The sequence below is a fragment of the Ursus americanus genome, chromosome 6, assembly GCF_024610735.1.
Source record: "Ursus americanus isolate L20-20 chromosome 6, mUrsAme1.1.p, whole genome shotgun sequence".
NCBI classification, from domain to species: Eukaryota; Metazoa; Chordata; class Mammalia; order Carnivora; family Ursidae; genus Ursus; species Ursus americanus.
This window is the reverse complement of record NC_142132.1, coordinates 67,178,241-67,198,507: the sequence shown is the minus strand read 5'-3', so window position 1 is coordinate 67,198,507 and position 20,267 is coordinate 67,178,241. Positions and strand designations below refer to the sequence as shown.

The window sequence follows — 20,267 nt, the reverse complement described above, 5'->3', positions numbered from 1 at the left end:
CTATAGCATCCAAACTAGTGTGCAGGGAAAGCAAGCGCCCAGCACCACCAACCCCGAAGCCTAATCCCTGACTCTACTGACTAAGCTCGTGTGCATTTCACATTTATCCTTATCTCAACGTCTCTCGGCCTGGCAAGCACGCTGTATTTACTATGCACCGAACCTGCTCCGGCTTTCCTTCCTCTACAGCTCAGAGCTGCTCTTCTCAAGAAAAAAATCCTCAAAGGTAATTCTGAGCAAGAAAGAGCAGAATGTCTATTTATCAAAGACAGCACTGCAAAGGGACAGGGTTATAGAAACAGAGATCACTGAGGTGTTTCTATCAGAGGAGCACAGCGGAATGGCAAAGATGGGAAGAACACTGGAAGGCAGGCTTCCCAGAGGCCAAACGAGGACATGGCTGGAGAGGCTGTGAGAGCTGCTGAGGGCCGCAGCGAAGCGGAGCCGCTGGAGACACACAGGCCCTACCGGACTGGTCAGAATGGACGCTCTCGGAGTCTCTGCTAAGTGCGGACGAACGGGGGCAGAAGCACAAGCGCTACGGGCTGAGGACACAAACACGGCAGGGACTGACCACTTAGTTACACAGCCTGATATGAAAGGAGGCAGAGACCTCAGATCCTAGAATTGCTTCCTTTGGGATGTCTCCGCTCTTCAGCTACATCATTAGAGATGCGGAGCATACAGTCTCTAAAGTCCCTTCCAAATCTGAAACCTTAATTCCTAAAATTAAGAAATCCAACATACCTTTAAAGGATGACCAAGCCTCTGAACTATGGGTGCATTCAACTTGGATTTGGTTGGTTGGTTTTGCAGGTTATCCAATATGACTCATGGAAAAATATTACAGCTATCAATGTGATTTTAAGAAAAGCTCACGTGAGACCGAAATTTGACCCATATGAGGGCCTGTGTATGCCCGGAATGGCTGAGCGTATCTCAGCGGTCGAGATAACCCTGCAGGTGGAGTGACTGTTAGCCTGACATGACAGAGGACACAAGGCACCGGACGACCTTGACTCACGAGGCCCAACTGGTACATGCAGGACAAGCCTGTGCTCTTCCCACTGCACCACCGTGCATCCCACTGGCGTTGACAGGACCTAACAACTCATTTTCTGAGTCACTCATCTACCTGGCTGACTGAAAGTTCACACCAGGGAGGGAATAAGACAGTTACAGTATAACAAAGAAAGCCATCATTTTTTTCTTATCTCATAAGCTTTTGCTTTCCTGTTTATACATTTCAACTAAATGTGTCCTATACAGTTTCATAATGATATAATGTTGGTGCAAAATACATCGATGGTAATACTCTGGGCATGTGTAGAAAAAAAAAATCTAAGAAAGATGAATGGTACACCTTGAAGATCAACAGGATTTTGTTAGTCCTCAGGGAAGGTGATTCCAAATATAAAAATTTTCCACTGGAAGCACACTGCCTCTGACCCCCTGAAAGGTGACATGTCAGAACTGTGGCCTATAGCCAAAGGGTTTATAGGGACGTATTAGAAACTTTGCCATTTCATGGGCTCCACTCTCCTGGAGCTACATCCAAAAACACTCAGCCACAGACCGGGATTTTCTTCTTGTTCAGAAATGAATTCTAGCTAAAAAAAAAAAACACCTCCAAATCAGACTGGATATGATGTATTAATTAACGTGCTATTTATACAAAAATGCTTACCTGCTTGCTTCTAGTGCAGATGTTTCTTTAGAACTTTGAGAATTTAAGATTTTTTCAATTTTTTCAACTGATCGAATAACTTGTATAAGCCTCAACACACACATCTGTAAAAATAAAAATTAAGCAAACAAAAAAAGTTACGATCTTTATTCTTAATCATCTTTATTTCCCATGCTAAATGCAAAAAATATAAAACCAAAAGTCAACTTCAAATATACAGAGCATCCTACATTTTAAATATTTCTAAAAACACAGAGCTTAATTTTGGCTTTCTAAAACAAGCATATTTCAATATTCTATTCCAAGTTTATAGGAAAAAAAAGAAACACCCTAGACTTTTGCCTTCTCATATGCTGTACTCTTATTTCTTCTTTTTCCCATCCCGAACCTATGGGCACTCCATTTCTTTCTTATTTTTTAAGGATTTATTTATTTATTTGAAAGAGAGAGAGTACACGTGCATGTGTGGGGGAGGGGCAGAGGGAGAGAGAGACTCTCAAGCAGACATCCTGCTGAGCACGGAGCCCGATCTGGGGCTCGATCTCATGACCCTGAGATCACGACCTGAGCCGAAATCAAGAGTCGGCCGCCTAACAGGCTGAGCCATCCAGGCGCCCCTCCATTTATTTTCTTATGGCCCTTTATTCATGCTTTAATTTTAGTTTCGGATCATATTTACCCTCAGTCTACATGTGCATGCTACACCTATATGCCCAAGTGTCGACTCATTAAAGACCTTCTGCACTACAAATATTATCAAAGAGAACTCTCATCCTTAAAAGAACAAAAAAATACAGTCATCCATTCAATGAATAGTTACTGAACACCCCCTGGGAGCTTACATTCTTCCCGACAGTGGGGACACGAGTGAATTAAACAAGAAAAATGCCCTGCTCTCATGAAGCTTATCATTTTGTTTGGAAACGCACTACGTGAATTCTTTGGACAAAAGCTGAGAGGAGATCTAAAGGAAAATTAAACAGAAGGTCTCTCCAACAATTGTTGGAGAGGATGTGGAGAAAGGGGATCCCTCCTACATTGTTGGTGGGAATGCAAGTTGGTACAGCCACTCTGGAAAACAGTGTGGAGGTCCCTTAAAAAGTTAAAAATTGAGCTACCCTATGATCCAGCCATTGCACTACTGGGTGTTTACCCCAAAGATACAGACGTAGTGAAGAGAAGGGCCATATGCACCCCAATGTTCATAGCAGCAATGTCCACAATAGCTAAATCGTGGAAGGAGCCGAAATGCCCTTCAACAGATGACTGGATTAAGAAGTTGTGGTCCATATATACAATGGAAAATTACTCAGTTATCAGAAAGAACGAGTTCTATGGGGCGCCTGGATAGCGCAGTCGTTAAAGCGTCTGCCTTCGGCTCAGGGCGTGATCCTGGCATTCCGGGATCGATTCCCACATCGGGCTCCTCCGCTGGGAGCCTGCTTCTTCCTCTCCCACTCCCCCTGCTGTGTTCCCTCTCTCGCTGGCTGTCTCTGTCAAATAAATAAATAAATAAATCTTTAAAAAAAAAAAAAAAGAACGAGTTCTCAACATTTGCTACAACATGGACGGCACTGGAGGAGATAATGCTAAGTGAAATAAGTCAAGCAGAGAAAGACAACTATCATATGATTTCTCTCATCTATGGAACATAAGAACTAGGAAGATCGGTAGGGGAAAAAAGGGATAAAGAAAGGGGGGTAATCAGAAGGGGGAATGAAACATGAGAGACTATGGACTGTGAGAAACAAACTGAGGGCTTCAGAGGGGAGGGGGGTTGGGGGAATGGGATAGACCGGTGATGGGTAGTAAGGAGGGCACATATTGCATGGTGCACTGGGTGTTATACACAACTAATGAATCATCGAGCCTTACATCGAAAACTGTATGGTGACTAACATAATATAATAAAAAATCATTAAAAAAAAAACAAAAACAAAAAACAGAAGGTCTCTCAAAGAGGCTTCTCCCCCCTGAGATTTTAACAAAGATGCTAATAAATACACATAGGGAAACACCGTATAGAGCAGCAGGCTGGGGTGAGAAGTCTGCCATCCCAATGCCCACTGTGCCCGTACATCTTTATGATCGTGAATAAAATCGGGTATGTGTGAAATAGGTGATGGGCACTAAGGCGCGCACTCCCGGGGGTGAGCACCATGGATGCACGGAGCCGCTGCCTGTCTTGCACACCCGAAACTAATTCAACACTGCACGTTAACTACCGGGAATTAAAAAAATAAAAGTTAACACCAGAACATAAAGAAAACAAAATCAGAAAATAAAATTAAAACTCAGGAACACTGAACAGTAAAGGCAGTGCATACAGAGGTCTACTTAAGGGAGGGAAACAAAAGAAGAAATACACATGGCAGAACGAGAGAGCAACATACTGTTTCTTCTAAAACACAAACCTGCAGCAGGATACCAAGTTTGCTTTAGAAAGCCCACTTCTATCCTAATCTCTAAGCAGGCATGTTTTCTTTTCAGCGGTGCTAAAAATTTATATGGCGGTTAAACTGTCAAGTGCTTTGCCGACATCAGTTATTACTGTTTTTTGTTCTGGAAAAAGTGATCTTGAGACCATGTGGGTACCTCTAAAATTCTGTCTTATTATTTCAAGTAGATAACGTGACATTATAATGTGTAATACGCACATGCATTGAGAGTTTTGGAAAAAAAGTTGAATAGTGCTGGCAAGTATGAGGAGACAAGACGAGAGGGCTTTAACGGGCATGCAGCATAAGAATTCTACTGGAGGATACCTTTTTCTTCCTTATGTCCTCCTGTTTACACATTCGTTCATCTACTGCCCGAATTCCTTCACTGACAGATGACCTGAGACTCTTTAAAAGAACAATAGAGAAAATGTGTTGTAGAAACTGTTTTGTCACATATCAAGTTTATACGTCTCATTCAATTCTACACAAGTTAATACCTGCACGTCAGTACTACCCAGATATTGACAAAACCACGAAATACTAGACACAGTTGCTGTTGAGGGTACTCATGATTTGGGGGCAAAATGACACAAAGGCAGGGTCGCACAGCCAGAAGAATAATAATACATATACAGAGAAAGTCACGGGGGTCAGGGCAGAGAGCGGCTAATCTGAAGCAAAGTATAGGACAGTCTGGAAAAGATGTGGGGCTCGAATCCGACTCTGGAAGCCTGCGTGTTGCCGAGGTGGGGAGGGGATGTCGAGAAGATGTAAGTGCGTTCGCACTCGGGGTCAGGGTCGGACGGGCACACAGCCGTGTGCACTGCAGGCTTCCTTCTGGAGAGAAGTAGAAATAGGAAGGGAGGGTCAACTTAGGAGGACTTCACTCAGATGAGGTCTTTAGATTCTGCACATTTTGGAGAACTAGAGAATGTCGAAGCACTGATGCATCATGATGAAATGCTGTTTTGGAAATACCAGGAATCAAGAAATAAGAACCGGAGGCCAGAAAAAGGGAGAGTGCATAGGTGGAGAAACATGTCCAGAAGCTAATGAATGAAGGCAAGTATAAGGTAATTAGGAATTAGGGCCAAAACAAAGGTAATGGAAACAACTAGAATAAAGTGGACATACCACAAAAATTCTACAGGAAGGTGAATTCACTCCATCACCACTATGAAATACCTCCTGGACGTCAGTATTGTGGTAGCCCATGGGGACACAATGACGAAGAAGACAGAAACAGTTGTATCCCTCAGTGATCTTAGGATCTCACAGAGTAGCTTCATGAGTTGGGACCAGAAAGGCAGGTCAGGCCTGTGGCTGGGCAGGACAAAAGTGGCTATAAAGACAGGCCATGGAAAAGGGAGGGGCTATGGTGCTCACAGGGGGCGAGGTGGGACGGGAGCCTGTGGGAGCAGAGCAAATCTGCTTCCAGGGAGGGGGTTTCGAGAGAAAAGTAGGAGGCCAAAGGAAGGCTGGGCTCAGAAAACAGCACCACTACAAGGCTGGGGGAGGAAGAGGCACACCAAAAAGGTGGTGGGAGAGCCACACAGTGGCTGGTGTGGAATCCAGCAGCAGACCACAAAAATCACTTCCACTCCAAGGGAAAGTACCTTAACAAGATTATGTAAAATTCAAACAAGACATAAACAATGGAAAGTATTGGCTAACTCAAGGCACAGTTCAAGATTTACCTCTTTCACGCATTCTTCCCTGCCTAGCCCTCCCCGGGCTTCTCAGCACTGACATTTCTGTTACTCTCCATTTTTCTTGGTTCTAACCGTGCACTGTGTCTTCCCTTAAATTATCTTTTACTTATAGTCTCTTAGGTTGCAGGTACTGTCTTAGGGGCTAGGTGCACGAGGCCACTCAAGCTAGAGGAAACACACAAGGAAGGATGGTGTCATGCACCAAGTTGATGACAGTGCATCAGAACAGACGAAGGCTGGAAGTCAGGGCACCAGACACGGACTGGGGGAGGCGAGGAGGACAGGTCAGCACAGTTTTCTGTTGGAAGTGATGCCAAACTCCCCCTCTACTGTTCACCCAGGTGGAGTTCCTATTCCCAATGGCTTAGAGGTGGAAAGCCCCATTTCTACAGCAGAGATTTTTCTGAGTTAAACATTAAAATGTAACATTTATTAGGTATTATATTATATTAATATTAGACTTCAGTTACATTAGGGATTACATAGCTTTTGCAGACCAGTCTAAGAACCTAACCACATGTAAATTACGGGGGGGGGGGTGGATTACAAATTGTTAAAATACAAGTCATCCACAAGTTGGAAACCACTTACATATGAGCAAAGTGGCATTAATAAGTTGAATTTGGAAATACACTTCCTCTCCCCTGACATTTTAAGGCTGTCTACTCGGAGAATCTGTCTTCTTCAAATCGAACATGTTTTTTAGGTTGTAATAGCATATGCAAAAATAGAAAACCATTTACAACTTTTCTGAAGGTGAATACTATAATCATGAACCATTAAAAAACCACCACCAACAACCACCTAACGGATAGAAGGAATTCTTAGAGAAAAGCCAACGAGGACAACATGCTTCACGGTAGACTGTTTTATATCATTTGGAGACTTACCAGAACTTCTTCTCGTAACTGTCCCAAAGGCACAGAAAGCTGATTGAGGGCTTTGTCCATGCCAACCTAAAGGCAAAATCAGGTTGGCACAGACACATCACAATCAGGAGTAACACTGACATATCTGTTTAATGATCAAAGCAGTACCAGGCTTAAGTTATTTTTTTGGCACAACCATATTTTGCTAAGTCACTAGCTAAACAACAGAAATGTTATTTTGCCATTAATGTTGCTCACAGAATATGAAAAAAATCTGTTGATATACATGAAACTATAAAAATAAAGGAAGTCATGATAAATGAAAGCTTCTTTATGAACAATTTGCCTTTAGATGACATTTTAAATGAATGTGAAAAATTTTCACAGAAGGTGAACAGCTCTCTGTCTGTAATATATGATACTCAGCCAGCTGATGTGGAAGTCTGATGGGCTATGTCTCTCCCAAACATTATTATAACCCTTGAGAAAAATCCAAATTAAATAGAACAGAAATAAAATTTTCTAGGTTTCTAATCCTACTGGAACATTTATCTTAGTGGTGTATTTCCCAAAAGCAAATATGCCTCATTAATTTTAATGCTTCCTGAAATTCCCATGGAGCTGCTACTTTCTGTACTTCTCTGGACAAACAGATTTAAAACAAAACGAAACATCAACAAGGAGACTTTTTTGCCAAGTAATAAAACTCAACATTTCTAAACAGCTTTTACAAACAACTGATATACTCATTACAAATCACTCTTAACATTTTTATAAAACCAAACCTTCTAAATATCAATACTGGCCAATGTTCCCTCAACCTAGCTCTGGCTAACACATACACCTGGGAGTAAATTAAACATTTCCTTAAGAGTAGTTATTTGCTCCTGCAAATTAGTCTAAACCAAGTAAGACTTCAGGGGTAATCACTTAGCAACTAACAAAACAACAACTCAGGTATTATTATCCTTTACTTTTCACTACTGACTAACGAATTCAAAACATAATCAAGTTAGAGCAGCCTTAAATGAATAAAAACTAAAACCAAAAAAGTGTATTCCAAAAAGTTTAGTTCTTTTATTAATGAGATTGGTAATCTCTTCAAGTTCCTGGAAGGGGGAAAAAATCAACTGAAAGGTTTCTAAAAACACCGTGTACTTTTAAAAATAAATATGAATGAGAGAGAAAGTGTGTCTGTGTGTGTAGGACTTGTGAATTTCAGGTTTACCAAGTTTGTGGAAAGGTTGACAAAATCTGCATAATCCTTGTTGATGAGCTCGACCATGGCTGTTTTAAGAAGTTTATAGTAGAGTTCCAGATCTCCTCTCAGTTCCTCCAGCTGGACACGCTTCCTACAGTCAGACACAAAATGATCGACATCGAAATCTTCCTGAAAGTCAAACCAGAAAGAAAAAATGAGTGTACTAATATCATACTTTACATATAAAAGTAAAATCAGAGGAAGAATAAGAGAGAAATGCCATTCTATTCATTTAAGAGACTATATTACTGCAGGGGAAAAGTGCCTCTGAGTACACACAGGGACAGCAGGGGTCTGCTCACTTCATAAAGGGGCAGGAAAGGGGCCCCCTCACCAAGAGCATTCTCTCCAGTTGCCTAGATTATACAAGGCATTTTATTTTTTTTAATTATACATATCAAAGAGGCTCCTTTCAAAATAGAAACAGCTTCATCTTCTTAATTTTAAAAGTAACAAATGTTTATTGACAAACTTTCAACCAACAAAGAAGTAATTATATAAAAACCACCCACTCTCTGATGCTCTACAGTTAAGCACTATTAATGGGTTTTTTTTTTCACTATTTAACATTATGATTCACATCCTTCCAGACTTTATTTTGGTCTTTCTCTTTATTTTTTACTTTTTTAAAAAGATTTTATTTATTTGAGAGAGAGAGAGAGAGAGATTGAGAGAACGAGTGGGAAGAGGGGCAGAGGGGGAAGTAGTCTCCCCGTGGAGCAGGGAGCCTGATGTGGGACTCGATCCCAGTATCCTGAAATCATGACCTTAACCGAAGGCAATCACTTAACCGACTGAGCCACCCAGGCGCCCTGGACTTTCTCTTTAAAATATAAATTACTTTAAAAAATTGAGATATAATGGACACATGTTAGTTTCGGGTGTACAACATAACAATTCCGTATTTTTATCTATTGTGAAATGATCACCACAAGACTAGTTAACATCCATCACCACACACACACATTGTTTTTCTTGTGCTAAGAACTCCTAAGATTTAGCAACTTTCAAATATACAATAATATACAGTATTATTTACTCAATCACCATGATGTACATTATATCCCCAGAACTTATCTTATTAACTGGAAGTTTACACCATTTGCCCACTTCATCCATTACCTCCACACCCCCACCGCCTCTGGCAACCACCAATTTGTTCTTGATGACTTCATTTTGTTCTGTTTTTTAGATTCCACATATAAGGGAGGTCATACAGTGTTTGTCTTTCTCTGCCTCACTTATTTCACTTAGCATAATATCCTCAAGGTCCATCCGCGTTGTTATAAATGGCAAGACTTCCTTCTTTTTATGGTTGAATAATATTCCATTGTATGCACACATATTTTCTTTACTCACTCACACACTGGTGGACACTTATTTCCAAGTCTTGGCTCTTGCAAATACTGCAACACTCACTACTTTGAGTATAAGTCTTGCTGACCACTGGAGCCAGGTATCTAGAGGTACTCGCTAGGTAGCAACTACAAAACCTAGGGCATCATACGAGCATATAAGCTCCTTTCCAGGAGATACCAGGAGCGAGGCAGAGGGACAGTGCAAAGATGGCACCTGCCGGCTCCACCTTTGGAGAAAACCTTACTAGGCCCCCAGGATGTGTGTTAAATTAGATACCTGCCCCTCAGGGCTTTAAGATAAGCAAACGAGCCTCTTCTACAGAAAGTCTGAACACTGCTCAGTCTGCTGCTTCTGTGCTGAGTTCTGGGGTGGGTGAGTCCACTCACACAACCGCTTTAAGAACGGTTTCTCAGTTCACTACAGGCTTGTGGGTCTCACAGATGCAAGCCCTGATGGCTTTCAAAGCTAGATGTTTTGGGGTCTTGTCTCTCAGATGCAGGTCTTAAAAGCTGGGGTGCCAGATGTGGGGTTCAAACCCTTTGCTCCTCAGGGAGAAGCCTGGGGTTGTAAGTACCCTCCCAATCAGGGGTCGCTATGCCAGGGGTGGGGCTTATGGCAAGACTGAATCTCACATCAATGTAGGTTTTTTTTCTTATTCATCTAATGTGTAGGAGTCACTCAGCTAGTTTTAGGGGTTTTTCCAGAGGAAATTTTTCATATGGAGCTGTAGATTCAGTGTATCCAACGGAAGAGATGAGTTCAAGATCCTCCTACACCACCATCTTGAACGGAAACCCCAGATCTTCTCTATGTGTACACACACACACACACACACACACACACACACACACACACGGAAGCTTAATACTCATGCTCTTCTAAACTATTTCCCATCTAAAAATATAACTTCATTGTCTTTTCATAAAACACATACATTTCTATTCATATTTTTTGTGGATGTTGAGTGTTCCATTGAACAGATGTTCCGAATCTTTCATAATCAATTTCCAAGTATTGGTCTCACAGGATTAGCTATGCGTTGTTTCCCCTCTAGAACACTGTGATGCCCCTGGTAGGCTAACATGCTTCGAGGCAGCAAATTACTATGTACTTCGCCTGTGACTTTGCTACTCATTGAGCTGTGTAGTCAGCAACAATCACATGTGATGATTCCCAAACCAGTTAAGGCCACTTACACTTACTTCATAACTATGTAATTTTATTAAACACTGTGTAACCCAACAAAACATGAGTGCAAAAAGAGCACTGTTCTTATGAAAACTAAGGCAGATACTCTGGAAAGACTTGATACAATGAAATCACTAAGAACATTTTTGCTAAATTAGGGATGGGTGAGATGACCATGTACCAGGTAGGGAGGGGGTGATCATAGGATTCTCATTCAATTCAGTTAAAGAAACTGAAACTGAATGCAAAAAAGACAACATAGAAATCTTTTTTTAAAAATATTTTATTTACTTATTTGAGACAGAGAGGGAGAGCATGAGCAGGAGAAGAGGCAGAGGGAGAAGCAGACTGCCTGCTGAGCAAGGAGCCCCATGTGGGACTTGATCCGAAGACCACGGGATCATGACCTGAGCTGAAGGCTGACGCTTCACCAACTGAAACATCCAGGTGCCCCAACAACCTAGAAATCTAATCAGCAGACCAGTTTTCAAAGAAAAGAGCCTGGCACTACCCCAACGGAGAATAAATGTATGTATATATATATATATTTTTTTTTTCAAATAAAATGCTAAGAACTACATGCACCATTCCTTAAAAGTACCTGTTTAAACTGACTTTCTTTTTATTTTTTTTTTAAAGATTTTATTTATTCATTTGACAGAGATAGAGACAGCCAGTGAGAGAGGGAACACAAGCAGGGGGAGTGGGAGAGGAAGAAGCAGGCTCCCAGCGGAGGAGCCCGATGTGGGGCTCGATCCCAGAACGCCGGGATCATGCCCTGAGCCGAAGGCAGACGCTTAACGACTGAGCCACCCAGGCGCCCCAAACTGACTTTCTTAATCAACCAAACACCAACCTTGAGAATGTCAGAGAAGAGGACTTCAAACCAAACCATAATTTCACAGTCATCGACTGAAAACCACCTGCTTCTTAAACTGGGGCCAGAAATTGCCTGGACTTTCGTCTCTTGAAACCCTCCCAGACAACACCTTCCACCACAGTTATGTAGCACATCAGAGAAAGAACAAGGGAGCAGGACTCAGCTCCTAACCCTGGCTGTGCTACTGACCAGCTATATGCCTTCAGGCTGATCACTTTGCCTGCCTCAGTTATATATTCCTTGAAGTTCTGGACTTCATGATGGCATTCTAATTGTATAACTCAGCCCTACTGAAAAAATGCTATTAGGTAATATTAGTACTCAACTTACCATTGATGTATTTGTTCTCAGATAAACAAATGTTGCATAACACAAGACTAACTCGGAACGTCTGTGAGTACTGGGTTAGGCAGCTTTTGCTATGACAACGAGCAAGTCCAAACTCACAGTGGCATAATACAGACATATTTCACTTACCAGGAATGGGTTTTTATACTGTAGGTTTACCAAGTATTTGAAAAGAAAGCATTTACAACACATACATTTATGGTCAACTGATTTTTCACAAGGATGCCAAGACCATCTAATGTGGAAAAAAACCCAGTCTTTTCAAGTGCCTACTACTGGGACAAGTGAATATCTACATGGAAAGAACGAATTTGGAACACCAATCTCACACATGCACAAAAATGTAACTCAAAGTGGATCACAGATTTAAATATAAAAGCACAAACTATAACACTCTTAGAGAAAACGGAGGTGAAGGTCTGTGTGACTTTGGATTGGGGAATGCTCTCTTAGATATGCTACAAAAAGCATTAAGAAGTAATAGATAAACTGAACTTGATCAAAATAAAAACTTGTGTGTGTCAAAGGACACTACGGAGAAAGTGAAAAGACAACCCACAGAATGGGAGAAAGTATTTGCAAATCGTATATCTGACAAGGGTCTAATTTAAACCAGAATATGCAAAGAAATCTTACAACTCAACAAAAAGACAAATAACCTAATTTAAAAACAAGCAAAAGACTTCTGAATAGACATTTCTCCAAAGCAGATACACAGATGGTCAATAGCACATGTAAAGATGTTCAACATCATTAGTCATTGGGGAAATGCAAATCAAAACCACACTGAGATACCACTTCACACACACTAGGATGGCTACAATAAAATAAGAAACAGAAAAAAAAAAGCAGGTAAGTGTTGGCAAGAAGGCAGAGAAGTTGGAATCCTCCTATATCACCGGTGAGAATGTAAAATGGTGCCGCTAATGTGGAAACAGTTCAGCACTTGCTCAAGAAGTCACACATACCAGCAATTCTACGTCTAGGGGTATAATAGCTGATAGAACTGACGACGGATGTTCACACCACAACCCGTACATGAATGTTCACAGCAGCATTGTCCGTAACAGCCAAGAAGTATAAACCCAACGTCCATCAACTGAAGAATGGATACTTAAAATGTGGAAGAGCCTCTTACACAGCCATAAAAACAAATAAAGTACTGTTACATGCTACAACATGAGGGAACTCTAAACACCTTCTACTCTAAGGTTGAAGGAAGCCAGACACAAAAGGTCACGTATTATCATTGCATTTATATGAGATGTTCCAGAATAGGTAAATCCATAAAAATAGAAAATAGATTCATGATTGCCAGGGGATAAGAGGAGGGGAGAATCGGAATTAATAGGTTTATTTTTCGGGTGATGGAAGTGTTCTGGAATTAAGACAGTGGTGACATATGCACCACACACATAGTAAATATACTAAAAACCAGTGAAGAATACACTTTAAAATGGTAAATGTTATACTTTGTGAATTATATCTCAATGAAAAATGAAACAACTTAAATATCAAATTAAATGTTCAGATACATTAAAAAATTTAAAGTAACACTAATCACAAAAACACTGGAGTACCTGTATGAATTTCAGACCAAGCAGATTTCAGAGCAAGGAAAATTATCAGGCATAAAGAGGAGCATTACATAATGATAAAGAAATTAAGGAGACACAATAATCCTTAATGTATATGTGCCTAATCAACAAAGGTGAGATAAGACCTAACAGAACTGCAGGGAGAAATAAACAAATCCATTATCATTATAAGCTGGTGACTTCAACACTTCTCCATCAGTAATGGACAGATCTAGCAGTAGGGCAATAAGGATCTGACAGATCAGATATTCAGTCAAGACAGAGCTCACTCAACACCACCATCAATTAACATACAACAGACATTCACAGACAACTTCATCCATTAACAGTGGAATACACATTCTTTTCAAGCTCATATGGAACATTCATCAAGACAGAATAATTCTTGGCCATAAAACACAACTTTAAAAAAAAAATTATACAAAGTATGTTCTCAGACCACAATGGAATTAAAAATCAGTAACAGAAAGATAGCTGAAAAAGTCCAAAATACATGGAGATTAAATTACACACTTCTAAATAACACATGAGACAAGTCTCAAGAGAAGGAAGAAGGTATTCTGAACTAAGTAAATGTGTGGGATGCTGCTTAAAGGGAAACTACAGAACTGAATGCAAATCTGAGAAAAGAAAAAAGATATAAAGTCAATAATCTAAGCTTCCATTTCAGGCAACAAAAACCCAAATCTAAAGTAAGTAGAAAAAAATAAAAAACAGAGCAGAAATCAATGTAATTAAAACCAGGAAATTTTTTAAAGTATCAATAAACCCAAAGTCTGGTTCTTTGAAAACATCAATGAAATAGACAAACCCTTAGCCAGGCGAACAAAGAAAAAATGGTCGAAGACATAAATTACTAACATCAGATGAAAGGAGGACTACCAATCTCAATCACTGGTAAATTCAACCAAACATTACCATAATACCAAAACCAATACTGCAAGGAAAGAAACTACAAACTAGCATCTGTCATGAACACAGATATAAAAATCTTCAACAAAAATTAGCAAATAAAAGCAAACGGTATATTAAAAAATTATACACCAGGATCATGTAGGATTTATTCCAGATATGCAAGTCTGGTTCAACATTAGAAAATCAATGTGATCTATCACATCATCAGAACAATCACATGATCATATCAATGGAGGGAGAAAAAACATTTAACAAAATCCACACCTCTTCATTATAAACCCTCAGGAACTAGGTATAGAAGGAGGACTTCCTCAACCTGATAAAGAATTTCTACAAAAAATCCACAGCTGGGCGCCTGGGTAGCGTAGTCATTAAGCGTCTGCCTTCGGCTCAGGGCGTGATCCCGGCGTTCCGGGATCGAGTCCCACATCAGGCTCCTCCACTGTGAACCTGCTTCTTCCTCTCTCACTCCCCTGCTGTGCTCCCTCTCTCGCTGGCTGTCTCTCTGTCAAATAAATAAATAAAATCTTAAAAAAAAAAAAAAAAACCCACAGCTAACATCGTAGTAATACTGAGAAAATATAAGATGGGGAACAAGGCAAGGACGTCCCTCATAATACTACTATTCAGCATTGTACGGGAAGTCCAAACCAATGAAATAAGGTAGGAAAAGGAAATAAAAGGCACACAATTTGGGGAAGAATAAAACTTTGTTCACAGATGACATGACTCTCCACAGAAATACAAAGACTTCACACACACACACCCTCCTGAAACCAGTCAAGTGATTATAGCAAGGTTGCAGGATACACAGTTAATACACAAAAGTCACTTGCTTTCCAATGACGTATCAGATAAAGGGCTAATATCTAAAATTTATAAAAAACTTATCAAACCCAACATCCCAAACCCCAAAAATCCAGTCAAGAAATGGGCAGAGGACATGAACAGACGAAAGAAGACATACAAATGGCCAACAGACACACGAAAAAATGCTCAACATCACTCGGCATCAGGGAAATACAAATCAAAACCACAGTGAAACACCACCTTACATCAGTCAGAATGGCTAAAATTAACAACTCAGGAAACAACAGATGTTGGCGAGGATGCAGAGAAAGGGGAACCCTCTCACACTGCTGGTGGGAATGCAAGCTAGTGTAGCCACTCTGGAAAACAGTACAGAGGTTCCTCAAAAAGTTAAAAATAGAGCTACCCTTAGGGGCGCCTGGGTGGCACAGCGGTTAAGCGTCTGCTTTCGGCTCAGGGCGTGATCCCGGCGTTATGGGATCGAGCCCCACATCAGGCTCCTCCGCTAGGAGCCTGCTTCTTCCTCTCCCACTCCCCCTGCTTGTGTTCCCTCTCTCGCTGGCTGTCTCTATCTCTGTCGAATAAATAAATAAAATCTTTAAAAAAAAAAAAATAGAGCTACCCTATGACCCTGCAATTGCACTACTGGGTATTTATCCAAACGATACAAACATAGTGATTTGAAGGGGCACATGCACCCCAATGTTTATAGCAGCAATGTCCACCATAGTCAAACTATGGAAAAAGTCCACATGTCCATCAACAGATGAATGGATACAGAAGATGTGGTATATATACACAATGGACTACTACTCAGCCATCAAAAAGAACGAAATCTTGCCATTTGCAATGACATGGATGGAACTACGGGGAGAAAGACAAATATCATATGATTTCACTCACATGTGGAATTTAAGAAACAACAGATGAACATAGGGGAAGGGAAGGAAAAAGAAAAACAGGGACGCTAATCACAAGACACTCTTAACTACAGGAAACAATCTGAGGACCGCTGGAGGAGAGGGGAAGGATGGGGTAATGGGTGATGGGTATTAAGGAGGGCACTTGTTGGGATGAGCACTGGGTGTTGTATGCAACTGATGAATCACTAAATTCTACCCCTGAAACTAATAATACACTATATGTTAACTAAATTGAATTTAAATAAAAAATTTTTAAAAGTCAATTGCTTTCATATATACCAGCAATGTACAAGTGGAACTTGAAATTAAGAACACAAGACCATTTACATTAGCAGACAAAAAAATTTAAATACTTAGGTACAAATTGAACAAAATATGCAAAAGATCTATATGAGAAAAAGTACAAAATTCTGATGAAAGATAGCAAGGAAGGTAAAATCTAAAATGGAGAGACAGTCCATAATCTTGGATAAGAATACTCAATACTGTTGAGGTCAGTTCTTCCCAAATTGACCTACAGATTCAATGCAATCCGAATCAAAATGCCAGGAAGTTATTTTGTAGATATCAACACGTTGATTCTAAAGTCTGTATGGAAAAGCAAGAGCCCAGAGTAGTCAACACAATACCGAAGGAAAAAAAAAGGAAACCGAGGATTGCCACCACCCAATGTCAAGACTTACTATTAGGGGCACCTGGGTGGCTCAGTGGGTTAAGCACCTGCCTTCAGCTCAGGTCATGATCTCAGGGTCCTGGGATCAAGTCCCGCATCGTGCTCCCTGCTCAGTGGGGAGTCTGCTTCTCCCTCTGCCTCTGCCCTTCCCCCCAGTTCGTGCTCTCTCTGTCTCTCTCTCAAATATATAAATAAAATATTAAAAAAAAAAAAAGACTTACTATTAAAGCTATAGTGATTAAGGCAGAAAGGTGCTGGCAAAAGAGACAAGTAAATCAATGGAACAGAGCAAAGAGCCCAGATAAAGATCCGCACAAACACGCAAAGGCAATTCAATGGAGAAAGGAGAGTCTTCAACAAATGGTACTGAAAATGAGACATCGACATTACGAAAAAAAAGAATAAAGACATAAACTTTTCACACCTTTCATAAAAAATTAACTTCAAATGGATCAAAGACCTAAAGGTAAAACGAAAAACTTCTAAAAGATAATATAGGAGAAAATGTAGGGATCCTTGGATTCGGCAATGACTTTTCAGATACAAAACCAAAAGCAGGATCTATGAAAGAAAAAAACTGATGAGATGGACATTGTTAAAATTAAACTTCTCTGCAAAAGACACTGTTAAGAGAATGAAAAGACAAATCACAGATTGGAGAAAATATCTGCAAAACACATCCATGGTAAAAGACTTAAAACCAAATATATAAAGATGTCTTAGTAACAACAAGAAATCACTTCGGTGACTGTTGGTCAAGCATCTGTCTTCAGCTCAGGTCATGATCCCAGGGTCTCTGCTCAGCGGGGAGCCTGCTTCTCTCTCTCCCTCTGCCTCTCCCCCCTGCTCATTTTCTCTCTCAAATAAATAAATAAAAAAAGAAATCAAACCTAATTTAAAGATGAGAAAAGAGGGGGCCTGGGAAGCTCAGTCAGTTAAGTGTCTGCCTTCAGCTCAGGTCATGATCCCAGGGTCCCTGCTCAGCGGGGAGCCTGCTTCTCCCTCTCCCTGCGCTACCCCTGCTTGTGCTCGATCTCTGTCAAATAAGTAAATAAAATCTTGGGGAAAAAAAAAAAAGAGAAAAGATTTGAAAAGATGTTCAACAATGTATGTCATTAGGGAAATGCAAATTTAAACAAGGTACTGTTACATATGACTTAGAATGTCAAAAATCCAAAACACTAACAATATTAGACGCTAGCAAGGATGCGTGGCAACAGGAACTCTCATTCATTGTTGGTCAGAATGCAAAATGGAAGACATTTTGTAAGACAGCTTGGCAGTTTCTCACAGAACTAAACACACTCTCACCATAAGATCCAATAATTGTGCTCCTTGGTATTTACCCCAAAGAGCTTAAAACTTATGTCCACACAAAAACCTGCACACAGATGTTTACAGCAGCTTTATTCCTGAGTGCCAAAACTTGGAAGCAATCCACATTTCCTTCAGTAAGTATCTGGATGCACTGTACCACATCCACACAATGGATTGCTCAGCAATAAAAAAAAAAAAAGATGAATTATTAAGCCACAACACCTGGAAGAAACGTAAATGCATACTGCTAAGTGAAAGACCAGTCTGAAAGGCTAATACATACTACATGATTCCAACTATACGGCATTCTGGAAAAGGTAAAAATTAACCAGCATTTTTATTTTTTATTTATTTTTTTAAGTCATCTCTACACCCAGTGGGGGAGGCTGAAACTCACAACCCCGAGATCCAGAGTCAGATGTCCTAGTGACTGAGCCAGCCAGGCACCCCGGAAAAGGTAAAACTTTAGACAGTATAAAGATCCGGGGTTGCAGACAGAGAAGAAGAAATGAATAGGTGAGGTACAGGGGATTTCAAGGCAGTGAAACCAAGCTGTAAGATACGGATAGTAGGTAAATAACATTATACATTTGTAAAAACCCACAGAACTATAGACAGAAGAGTGAACCCTAATGTAAACCATGGACTTTAGTTAACACTGTATCAATACTAGTTCATCAGTTTTAACAAATGTACCACAACAATGCAAGACATTAATAATAGGAGATAATGAAATTAAAGAAAAATAGCTTCTCTTTGTACTCAGGGGTATCTCCTACTTGAACCCAGGTAAAGTACAAATCCCCCAAAAGGCCAGAGGTTGTGAAATCAAAAAAGGTGTTGGAATACAGGAAAGAACTCAGCAAACCAGATGAGTTGCAGGCAATTTAAGAACCATCAACCATCAGAGAAGCAGTGATATCACTCAAAATTAAAACCATGTAGAGTTCAAAAGTTTAGCTACTTTACTAACTAGTTGCTTTCAGGGATGGCAAACAAAGGCTAATTCAAAACAATCTGGGAATTAATCATTTAAAACTTACCAAAAATCCAAATATTAGTATCTTTAACACTATGAAAATTACATAGAACTTTAGGGGTGCCTGGGTGGCTCAGCCATTAAGCGTCTGCCTTCAGCTCAGGTCATGATCCCAGGGTCCTGGGATCGAGCCCTGCATTGGACTCCCTGCTCGGTGGGAAGCCTGCTTCTCCCTCTCACACTCCCCTTGCTTGTGTTCCCTCTCTCGCTGTCTCTCTCTCTGTTAAATAAATAAATAAAATCTTTAAAAAGAGAAAAAGAAAATTACATAGAACTTTGAAAAAGATCAAAGTTCTCTAAGCCACCAAGAAGTAAAACCCCCCCCCCCAATACACAGACTTATAAAATCACTACCTACTATCTCCACAACAGAACCAGAATCCCCCTGGCACCATCACTCTGTATCTGTAATTATGAGAAGTACTAAAAGGGCACATGAAATATATGATCTCTGCTCTGAAACATGTTCCACTTCACTGAGACAAAAAAAACCAAAATAGTTAAGCACTAACCTGCACACTACATAGGGGGTGAAAGACATAAGAAGCTAGCATATGTTTCCAAACATTCTTGAAGACCAGTGGGCAACAAAGAAGAATAAGTGCCCCTATATATCCCAAAAATATTACTTAAATATTTATCATGCCACTCTAGCTCTGCTCTCAGACCTGGGGACACAGCCATGAAAAGGAAAGATAAGGTCTCTGCTCTTAAGGAGCATATATTCTGATGCAGAAATGAAAAAATAAACATGTAAACAAACATGATACGAATGCAGAGTGATCAAAGCTAAAAAGAAAACGGGACACCATAAAAGTAACAAAGGGGATGTACTTTAACTTGGATGATCAGGAAAGACACTTACAGAACAATGACCATCAGAGTTGAGATCCCAATGACACAAACGAGCTAGCCACAGCAAGTGTGGGAAGAGTGGTCTTGCCTGAGGGAGCAGCATGTGTGCAAAAATGTCCCTGGAGCTCTTCCCTCTTGCCCCTGCCCTCAAATCTCTCACCCAGGTAGGGTGACAGGCACGTGACACAGTCTAGGACTTGTGTCTCCCAAAACTCACTCTAAATCTTTATTTGGTAACTAAATTATTCAAGTCTGAGAAATTAAAACCTTTTGCTAATGAGTTCTTCCCACTGTCTACAGAGAGATCATCTTAAAAGTATCATGAAATACTAACAGTGAAATTCTAAAGGAACTTCTGTTCTAACATTTTAATCAATTTTATATCTAACTCC

At 40.3% G+C, this 20,267-nt stretch overlaps 1 protein-coding gene across 2 annotated transcripts in view; it reads right to left on the bottom strand.

The window, feature by feature from the left end:
• COG2 (component of oligomeric golgi complex 2) overlaps window positions 1-20,267 on the bottom strand; it is a 52,061-nt gene that overhangs the window by 25,392 nt on the left and 6,402 nt on the right. For both annotated transcript variants that reach the window (XM_045783278.2, XM_045783279.2), the window contains exons 2-5: window positions 7,938-8,099; window positions 6,731-6,796; window positions 4,453-4,533; window positions 1,688-1,791 (exon numbers count right to left, since the gene is read on the bottom strand). In XM_045783278.2, coding sequence (XP_045639234.1) covers window positions 1,688-1,791; window positions 4,453-4,533; window positions 6,731-6,796; window positions 7,938-8,099 — 413 coding nt within the window. The remainder of the gene's footprint in view (window positions 1-1,687; window positions 1,792-4,452; window positions 4,534-6,730; window positions 6,797-7,937; window positions 8,100-20,267) is intronic.